The following is a 10,833-nucleotide window of genomic DNA, read 5'->3' on the forward strand; positions in this document are numbered from 1 at the left end:
TGACTAGAATTTTTAAAACCTTATTCCTTAACATGATTTTACATTACACCTAGAAATAGGTAACACACCTTTCAGATTAAACTGGATTTAAACGTATCAGTCATAAAATAAGTCAAAGAAAGTCTATGACTCTACAAATAACTTCATATCTCTGTTTCAAAAATTGTAGGATTCATGCTTACAATAAATAACTATTTCTCTTAAAGAGAGTCTTGGAATAATGATTAACAATCTCCTCTGGGAATCTGTGAGCACAAACACAGAGATACCAGTATCATTGTGCTCTGCTTTTCACAGATTACATTTATTTATGCATTTGTGTCATGCATGATAATTGGAGCATTGAGGAAACAGCCATTCATATCAGAGAAATCCGAATCTTAGTAAAAACAATGATGTCCTTTCATAATGTTGAATTATGAACACTGACCCTAATAGAGGCAAGTGTAGCATGTAGTGTTCAAAATGTTGTTTTTGGTTCTTTTGTGATTTTCTGGATAAGTGGTTGATTTACTCCTGAAATAATCCCTGTAGATAATGCCTTGCTCTAATTTGGCTGAGTCAGAGGCCTTAGTAACCCTTTCAAGGCTGAAAGATGTCAGTGACTTTGTTTCTGTTCTGCTTTTTCTTCAGATCACTGCAAAAAATATTGTTTTAAAGATCTTTTAGCCTCCTTTATGCTCAACTGTCTTCCAGGAATAAGGTTTGGGTATAGCTTGTGAATTTGAGCAGGACATGCGGTTAATCATAATTAGTATGTGAAACTAATGTTTTTCCAAGTAGTTTATCTTATTAGGACAGTTCCTCTGTCAGGATGAAAGGTCATCTTCAGTAGATTGGGAATGGAAGGAGAGCAGTGTCCTTGATCTAAAAACATGGAGTAATATTTTGATAAGGCTGGAGCCATGGAAGTCTCCTCATCTACAAACGTCTATGATGTCATGATGTGGCATACTGGAGTTGTATAAAATGCTTCTTAAACTGTGATTTTGGTTTAGTTGGTATTTTGGCCCGGTTGGTAAGAATTGCCTTCTGTAACTCTAAGCAAATTCTCTGTCTGAGTAAGATTACAATTTCTGTCCAAATCCCATGTCATGTCTCATGGTTATTTAATACATATACATTATGAAGGGTTACTTAAAGAGTTATCCCTTCTCAGGAAAACAACCAGAGAAAGAAAGCTTCAAGGTGTAAACACAGAGCTTTCCATAACAAATGATGTTTCCTGCCCAGACCTGAATAAGTTGTTTCACTCAGGCAGAGCCTCTGAAAGACTAACCCCACAGCTGCGGCTTTACAGATGTAAGGAGATTGCTTTTTAAATATCTCAAGTGCTTTTTGAGGGGTTATTTTCCAAGTTCGGTGTGCTTTAGGTTCTCAGGCTGCAAGAAACTATGCCCCCAAAAAATCTTTTGTCTTTTTTAGCACCTGTACAGCTCTTAGAGATACTTAAACAAATTCTCCCAGTTGCATTTTTATAATTTCTTTCTAGTGTAAAAGATCTTACAGGTTTATTTGATCTGGTTCTAAGTTATAATGTTTTGTAGAACGTGGCTACATTTTGTGCCAGCTGAAAATACACTTCAAGGTAATGATTTCATGTTTTCTATTTATCCTCAACAAATATTAGTCAAATATCTGTTGTTTAAAACATAAATGTATGATGGTGTAGTGAGTAAAAAGGTTGACTATAACAGGGTTGGTTAAATGATAAAAGTCAATGGAGTTAGAAGTTACTTTAATTCTTTAAACAAATAAGAGGGAATGATAAAAAACACTAGATATGTAATATTTAAGATTTGGGTTCAATTAACATCACAGGTTAAACGGATCTGTTTGATGAATTTAAATGTTATGGGATTAAATCAGGGCTTAACTGGGTCAAACTTTTGGCTTTTTAGCAGAGACGGACCCCTGGTATTGATGAAAGGACAGTAAAACCTACAAATGGAAACCGAACATTTATAAACGCACTTTTTTAGTGTTTATGTTTAATAAATTTAGAGTTACAGTAGCCCCCCATGATCGTACAAAATGCTGTTTGTTTACCTCCTGAACAATCTTTACCCTGAAGTAGAGAAAACTAGAATGAAAATCTGATTGCTAATGAATGATCAAATGTTTATTTGTCAGAACATTACTGAATGATATTTCTAACAAACATAAAAATGTGCTCTGAAATGCGCTCCTCACATCATACGTCTGTCTACACTGTTTTTCCAACACTCCACCTCATCTCTTTCCCTCCTCCATTCCTTAATCTCTCTCTCTCTAAAGTGCTGCTCCAATAGGGAGTGCGGATCAGCCTGGAGCAGTACACAGACAGTGAAATGACAATATAAATATATATATATATATATATATATATAAATTTCTCATTTTAAAATGTATTTTGTAGCTTACTGTGGTTTCCCACCTCAAAGATGGAGAATCTTTGAGGTGAGCCTGATGGGCCTGGGGTGCGCTGCGTTCGTGGCTGATCCTGAACCATTTTTTCCTTTGTTGTTGGTTCTGAATTGAGAGGAGTTTTCTACATTTTAAGACAGAGAAATTGCTCAGAGTGGTTTCTTTTTTTCCTCACAAGTGTAGACCGGCTGAAGAAATGAATGTCATGTCATTTTGTCCCAAAACAAAAGTTAATAATTTCAGCACCTAGTTACAACACAAACTCAAAGAAAGCAAGTGAAACGAGAAGACACACAACAGACTCCAACCATGCCACAACATTTGACGCTCCTCGTAAGTTATTTCTAAAAAAACATTTTTCTTTTGCAGTTGTTACTGAGGGTACCAAAAAAAAAAAAAACGTTAGCTCAAAGGGGACCCTGCTTTTTCTGTCACAGCTCCTAAAAGTGGAATGACTCTTCACTTTTTGATTTTAAATCTCTTCATAATACCCATTTCTTTACCTTGACTTTTGTCTACTGTTTTTCTTATATTATTACTGCTTGTTATTTCATTAATACTTATATATATACCACTTTATCTATTTTTTATGATTGACTATTTGTATCTTATGATTGTGTATCGCACCTTATTTTTGTTGGGTGTTTAAAGTGCTTTATACATACATTTGGTAAGGTATAGCATGGTTTCAGACAGTTTTTTTTACTTACACTTTGCACTGAAGGGTTGGTGTTGCATAAGAACTAAGTGACATTGTTGGTGTACAAAATATAGTAAATTAAGGCTGTAGAAAAAGAGGAACTGAAAAGATCCAAATTCATTTATTTTATTGTTTGCTCTCAACCAATCTTTTGTTCTTACATTTCTTATGGGAATTTCACTTCATAAAAGTTTTTTTATTTTATCTAACAACCTATAGTCATTGTGATTTCCCTCGCATCAGGAGACGGTCATGTTTTTTTCCTCACTGATTGTCTTTTCCCTCTTAATGCTGAAACAACTATTTTTGAACATTACATTTTGATCAAAACAGTTCAGTTTTGCTTAATATTTTTGTGTGTGTGTGTATTTGCAGCTAGACTCTCCCGTCCTCATTGCTGCCATTTTCATCTGCAGCATCGGGGGGACCTTTCAATATGGATTCAGTGTTTCTGTGATGACATCCCCCTCTGCTGTAAGTGAGATGGTTTAAAAGAGTGTATCGATATGTTTTTTATATGTGAAATTTAAAACAATATTAAAAGGTAAATTTTCTATGCATTTAACCGATGAATACCTGTGTGTTTCCTTATTGTAGTTTATAAAGGAGATGGTGAATGAAAGTTGTTTGCACAGATATGACCGGATCTTGGAGGAGTGGGAGGTCTCGCTCATCTGGTCTTTCACAGTGTCCATATTCTGCATTGGGGGATTAATTGGATCACTGATGGCCGGTCCACTCACCTCCAGATTTGGCAGGTCGGTATACAGTTACAGTGTGGTTATTTTGCGTTGTTGATGGTGCAGAGATCACTGGCATTTGTTTTCCCTCAGAAAACGTTGTCTTCTGTTAAATAATTTTTTGGCTATATTTGGAGCCATATTGATGCTTTTGAGTCGAACAGCCATTTCTTTCGAGATGATAATCGTGGGGAGATTTCTCTATGGGATCAATTCAGGTAATCCAACTTAGAATTCGGCTTTTGTTCACCACTAGCTGTAGTGTGCCTGTAAATAGTAATCATGTCTTACTATTTGTTTTTGTGTACAGGGGTCGGTCTTTCAGCTCAAACCATGTATCTCACTGAATCTGCACCAAAAAAGCTGAAAGGAATGGTTGGTGTCACCATTGCAACCTTCTTATCCTTCGGAAAGTTTTGTGGTCAGTTGCTAGGAATCAGGTGAGTTGTCATAACTTCTACTGATTAAGATTTGAGTATAGCCAATCATGGTTATGAATGAAATAGCAGCAGAGGCCATGAGAAAGTCCAATAAAGTATGTTATTGTGCTGTTCCTCTTTCAAAGAGGAAACTGTTAATTCTGACAAACCAGACGTAATAGCAGCAGCTATGCATACATCCTCCTGTGCATTATATCACAGTACTGCAACATGATTGGCTAACACATTTTCAGGTCTTGAACAGTTTAAGCTGGGACTGTACAAGATAAATTCTTGTGTGTTTGTGAAAAAACAAATAATGCAGGTATTCACCTTGCAGGGAATTTTTAAAGTAAAAGTTTATAAGGGTGAAGTGATAGGTGAGCAGAGATGGCAAAAGTACTCACTTTCCGTACTTGAGTAAAAGTACAGATACTTGTGTTAAAAAATACTCTGGTAAAAGTGGAAGTACTGATTAAACTTCTTTACTCAAGTAAAAGTAACAAAGTACAGGCTTGTAAATTTACTTAAAGTATAAAAGTAAAAGTAGAAACCACTTTTTTCATGCCGTTGCCTACATTTTAAATGGATGTCTGCTAATAGGACTAGATCTCTGTTGTGTTAATTTTCAATCATCTCGTCGTCCATACTACTATGCTAACGCCACCGCCACCAAGCTGCAATGATTTGCCGCAAATGAATACCGCCGAATCTGTCGATTCATCTTGTAGTGGTGCGTCAAATGCAACTTAGATTCCCATCCAATTAGATTCAATTTGGTATTGATGACGTGAAAAATAATAACGGTAACTCCATTGAAATGATTCAAAACTAAAGTAACAAGCCAATTTTTTTAGAATGTAAGGAGTAGAAAGTACAGATATTTGTGTAAAAATATAAGGAGTAGAAGTAAAAAGTCGCCATAAAAATAAGTAGTAAAGTAAAAATATCAGAAAAATCTACTTGAGTACAGTAACGAAGTATTTGTACTTCGTTACGTCCCATCTCTGTAGGTGAGGCAAATTTTTTTGCAGAACCAGAATGACCCTTTCTTGTCACCTGGGAAGGTAACGCTTTAGAAAGACGTGTGATTCTCCTTCTCCTTGGATGACCACTGACTGCTGGCTAAAAGACCACAGACAAAATACTACTTAAGACTTATAAATACTACCAGTTGATAATGCATAGAGAGCGTGGAAGTATTTTAAATACTTGTTGTGTGATTATTTAGGCTAAACTTTATTATTGTCAGTGTTTAATGCAATGTTGTCACATTGAAACTCTGACTGAGTTGATAGTTGTTGTGATGTCAGATCTTAGAATATGAATATGTATAATTTATCATTAAAAAGTCAATGAATTTATTTATGGCTAAGTCAGAAAAACACTGTTTTCTTTGTGACATAATCTTTAGAAGATTGAGTGAATCACAAATTTATCTCAGAGGCATTACAGATAAAGAATTCATCTAAATTTGTGTTTACATTCAACATGCTGAATTCACATCAATACACAGCAAAAAGCAGAGGTTAGCATCCTTCACAATGCAGGCATGTACATGTGCATTTTCTTGAATATCACATCTATAGAAAATGTTATATATGACCTATGACTACAAAAACGTTTATATTTCTTGAATCAGTATTTTTATGCTGTTTTTTAAATTCTATGCAGTTATTAACAAAAGATACATTGAGCCACATTTTCATCATCTTTATATTTCATAGTGTCACCCTGTTTATCATCCTTTTTACACACTGGCTCTATCTTGTGTTTTGTGACTGAAGCTATTTTTAACAAACTCTTCCGTTTTGGCTTCACTTTTGTTTAATATATTCCAACATATTAGAATCTGTGGTGCCTTTTTTTCATGACTATATATGATAAATGTATATTTATTTACAACTCTATGCTAAGGTTTTTACAAACCTTTTAATTTTGATGACTAACATACTTTCCACATTAGTTTAAAATGTTAAGTAAATCAACTTCTGAAAATTCTACCCCAGTCCTCCTAACTGATTCATTATAACTGATTAAAAGAATGCATTCCAGTGGCTTGTTAACGATTTTCAGGAGTTTGCATTTTAAGCAAAGCTAGTGTGTATACAGTAGCTGGACTCTTGCATCATCTCAAAGTCAGTTTTCCCCTTATACAGAGAGTTGCTTGGCTCAGAGAAGAATTGGCCGTGGCTGCTTAGTTTCAATGGTTTCACTGCATTCCTCCAGCTCTGCACCCTGCCTCTCCTACCAGAGTCTCCAAGGTTCCTTTTACTGGAGAGAGGAAACCTGCAGGCTGCTGAAAAGGGTTTGATATGCCATGATCTTTTCCTTAAATAATCTGACAAAGAATACAATTTTAGATTGACTGTGTTAGTATTTAACATCAGTTGGATATAAAGGCAATTATTTTTTTTATTCCTGCATAGCTTTTAGGAAACTATGGGGTAAAAAAGACTATACCAAGGAAGTCGAGGAGATGCTGGAGGAGAAAGCAGCAATCCAGGGTATAGGAAACTGCTCCGTGTTGGAGCTAATTCAGAACCGAAGAGTTCGCTGGCAGCTCCTCACCATTGTTATTGCTTTCGCTGCACTGCAGCTAAATGGCATCAGTGCTGTGAGTTAAACTCTGTTTGATACAATTAGCTGTGACTCAGCCTATAGTGATTTGCTTTCTATGCAATGAGTCGTTTTTATATTTGTTCTTCTTTTAAAGCATAAAGTTGTTTACTTCACTGACTTCACTAATCACAAATTTTGCCAAACTTTTCGTTTTGTAAATAAACATAAATAAAAAGGATCTACTTTGTGTAAAAAGTATCATTTGGGCCTTCTTAAAAATAAAGAATATATAGTAAAATTAAGCTGCCTTATTTACAGTAACAATCTCAATTTAAAGTTTTTGTTTCTAAATCAGTAAAAAGGAGAAATAGCATCAGTTAATTTGGCAAATTTAACTATAAGTAAATATAAAAGAAACTTTTGCATATTAAATTCACTCTCTTACAAGAAGGATTACGGCTTACAAAGTCATTGCTATATTTTTTTCTTTTGCATTCCTGACAGCATCTCTCAGGAGTTTTTTATTTTTACAACAAAATCTTTTGTAGTAAATTACAGCGATGTCCTTCCTAATATTTCAGAGGCAAAGTTTGACATATATGGTTATGTTTTAGGCTGTTTAATCATTTATTCTAAATGCAAGGGAGCCTTTGACAAATGGTCATAAATTATTTACATTTGAGCCAAAAGTGGCATCCCTCAGTGTGTTTAAAAATGTAGTTGGCATTACACATCTATATTAGTTTTGACTTCTCTGCCAAGTGTTTTTACTGTTTTAGTTGAAGCAGTATTTGTGAGAATTGGAATTAATCTGACTGGGAAGAAAACATAACTTGAATTATGATAAAAAAATAAAACATCTGGAAGTTGTGCAGTTGTGAAGTTATGCTTCCCACTCTCACCTTCTCTTGCCTGCATTCTTCTTCCAGGGCCAGATTAGCTTGTTTTGCGTCTGGTTGCATTTAAGAGTGTTAAATTTACAACATTTGCATCGAACAGAATTTGCTATTTAACACAGAAATTATTGATTTTAATGACTTCACATATAATGTTATGATGGGAGGAAGCTATGAGATGACCTTGCTGCTGTTCATCTATTGGTTGCAGAGTCATCGGTAGATCCTGACAATCTCCAAAGTTGCTTTTTTATTATTTTCTTTGAAATAAAAATTTCATAGATGGTTAAACGTTAAACAGCATTTCAATATTATTTCAAGACTTACCGTATACTAAATTAGATGTAATATTCAAGACTGTCTTTTGCCCTTGTGATCATATTTTTTTTCTCATCTATTTTCTTATTTTACCATAAAATATCTCTCTCATTTCGAAATCCAGTATCATCCATGACAGACATAATTGGAGTTTTATAAAAGGTAAAACAGATCAACTGTCTTGAACCCTCCTAATTCCAATCCTATGACTTTGTTAAACTTTTTATAAAACGTCTTACTAATACATCTTCCTTTAGCAACGACTTCCGCAACAACTACTGACTATCTATAAAATATCACTGACTAGATGATCAATGATTTGCTGGTCAAGTCTAAAATTGGCCAATTCTGGGCCCTGTCAAGAAAAATATATTCTAAATCAATTGTAGGGGTTTAAAATATGTGTGTGTTTTTGTTTTGTTTATTTTTTAGGTGTACTTTTACTCTTTTGATGTATTTCGAACTGCAGGAATCAAAGAAAACAAGTTGGCATATGCTGCATTGGGAACAGGCTTGTGTGAAGTTTCCACCTCTATAGTGTGTGTAAGTTCACTTTTACTGATATTGGCCTATTAATTTTAAAAAAAGGAATAACTTAGTAAAGGTAAATCTAAAAACCAACAGCTTTCCTTTAAAATATCAAACTCATTCGTTTCATTTGAAACTATTCTATCTACATGTGTGTAAACAGGGCCCCCATGTGGTCACTGAACTCCTTGCTGTGACAGCTGAGTATTGCGTGGAGCTCTTAAATCTCCTTTATAATTGCAGTTCATGATAATTGAGAGTATGAGCAAAAAGGTCTTGCTGTTCAGAGGTTACATGGGAATGGCTGCAACTATGGGCGTTCTTACAGTCACTATTTATTTTCAGGTGAGCTTCTAAAACATTTGATATTTAATGCGTATTTCTTTGTTATTTATTTAATCTGTGTGACATGACAAGATTTTTTTCTTGTTCTCTGCAGAAAAGTTTCTGGTGGATGCCTTACTGCAGTATGGTTCTTTTTTTCCTCTTCATTTTCTTCTTTTCCAGTGGACCTGGTATGTGTATTTTACAATGTTCAAGCAGATTTCGCACTCCTCTGAAATACAATCTTGCTGTAACATCTTCTCCTATTCTGTTATTTGATCCTAAGCTGCAACGACAGTGCCTCTTCCAGGGGAAATTTTAACTCAGTCATTTAAATCAGCCGGATACACAGTCGGATGCACTATTAACTGGATCTGCCTGTTTGTCCTTGGGGTACTTTTCCCCATCTTAGTGGTGAGTATCACTTCATTAAACTGTACACCTTCTTACCTGAGGTCCAGATGACTTTGACTGTTAATTAACTGATTAATGAAACGTTTTCCAGGAGAATCTGGGTAATTTTTGCTTCCTTATATTTTTGGCTGCCTGCCTCATCTGTGGGATCCATGTGAGGTTCAACATGCCAGAGACCAAAAATCGAACAGCGCTGGAGATATCTGTTGAGTTTGACAGGATGCACAGTAAAGACAAGGCCTCAGAGAAGAAACAGTCATCTGGGATCTGTGAAATCAAAGTTCAACAGACCAAATTATGATACAGGAAGAGGTTGGCTTAAAACTCAACCACAAGTGCAATAATTTTAGATTTACAGTTCAGTGTAATAGAGATTAAATATAAGCAGATATTTGTAGATTTCTCAGGCCAATAAAAATCAGACCACATGTTCAGGGTAAAACAAGGCAAGGCCAGTTTAAATGTAGCGGCATATGTGTATAGTGTGACGAAGTTCTTTGATTAAAAAATTAATGCATTGTTTAAATGTAAATATCAAACAGTATTCATAATTTATTCTTGTCAATATATAGAAGCTGAGACAAATTTTGTGGTTCTAAATCCACATAAAATAATCATTTATTTTTTGCTATACCATGGGAAACACATTTTATTTTGACACACCTTTGGAGGAATCATCACTGAGGTCTGAACGCATTAACTTATCTGGAAGATCCCATCATGTTTCAATCACGTTTCATGTTTGGTGGATTTTAGGACAGAAATACAGGTAATATGTTGAAAAAAAAAAAAAGTAAAGGTTCTCAAGAGGAAATGGGGGACACGCCATTAAAGTACACATGGGTAGGACTAGATGAGCCTTCTTAGCTGAAAGTACACCACAAGGAAGAAGTAACAGAGATAAAAAGCTCCACAGTGTAGTAGGAAAAAAAAATGGAACAGTGACAAGCAGACTTTGAGTAAAAAACATGACTTCCAAACTTGGATTTAGATTTGCCACTGTAACACATTGACCTGATGTCTTTATTTTGCTCTATGATTTACTAAACAGTCTCTAAAATGCAGAGTATGTGGTTAATTCAAAGACTGCAAAAATATCCAGGTCCTCTGGCTGTAACATAAGCCAAAATCCTAATATTCACCACAATCCTTGATAGCTTGCAGGAAATGCATGTGTTGATGTGTTTAATGACCAAACATTTAAACATTGGTTTCATCTGTCAAAAATACTTAATCCAGATCTCTTTATTTATTCACAGGCAATTTTACAAGCGCACAATATATGTTTGTATAAACTACATCAAGAATATTTGTTTAAACACCGGCATTACGGCCATGGACGCGGTTAAACACAAAAGCAGGTTGGCAAAGCTCCAGATTCAGTGGTATAAATCACCATGACACTGACTCCCGATCGGTGGAGCCATGTTTTCCTGAGTCACAAATTCTGCCTCTTTGTCTGGGAATCCACTGGGCCAGTATGGATTTATATGTTGTCAGAAGAACAGCACTTGTAATACTAGATG

General features: G+C 35.1%; 1 protein-coding gene across 1 annotated transcript; it reads left to right on the forward strand.

The window, feature by feature from the left end:
- Positions 1 to 2,690: 2,690 nt before the first annotated feature.
- Positions 2,691 to 10,267, forward strand: slc2a11l (solute carrier family 2 member 11, like). Its single transcript, XM_038267688.1, has 12 exons — positions 2,691 to 2,739; positions 3,482 to 3,580; positions 3,704 to 3,864; positions 3,940 to 4,064; positions 4,157 to 4,286; positions 6,425 to 6,573; positions 6,695 to 6,882; positions 8,474 to 8,584; positions 8,813 to 8,914; positions 9,009 to 9,084; positions 9,180 to 9,307; positions 9,399 to 10,267. Exons 1-12 carry the CDS (start codon positions 2,716 to 2,718, stop codon positions 9,606 to 9,608), a joined length of 1,503 nt encoding a protein of 500 aa, XP_038123616.1. The 5' UTR covers positions 2,691 to 2,715; the 3' UTR covers positions 9,609 to 10,267.
- Positions 10,268 to 10,833: the final 566 nt, after the last annotated feature.

The sequence above is a fragment of the Cyprinodon tularosa genome, unplaced genomic scaffold (genome assembly GCF_016077235.1).
Source record: "Cyprinodon tularosa strain WSP-4 unplaced genomic scaffold, ASM1607723v1 ctg680, whole genome shotgun sequence".
NCBI classification, from domain to species: domain Eukaryota; kingdom Metazoa; phylum Chordata; class Actinopteri; order Cyprinodontiformes; family Cyprinodontidae; genus Cyprinodon; species Cyprinodon tularosa.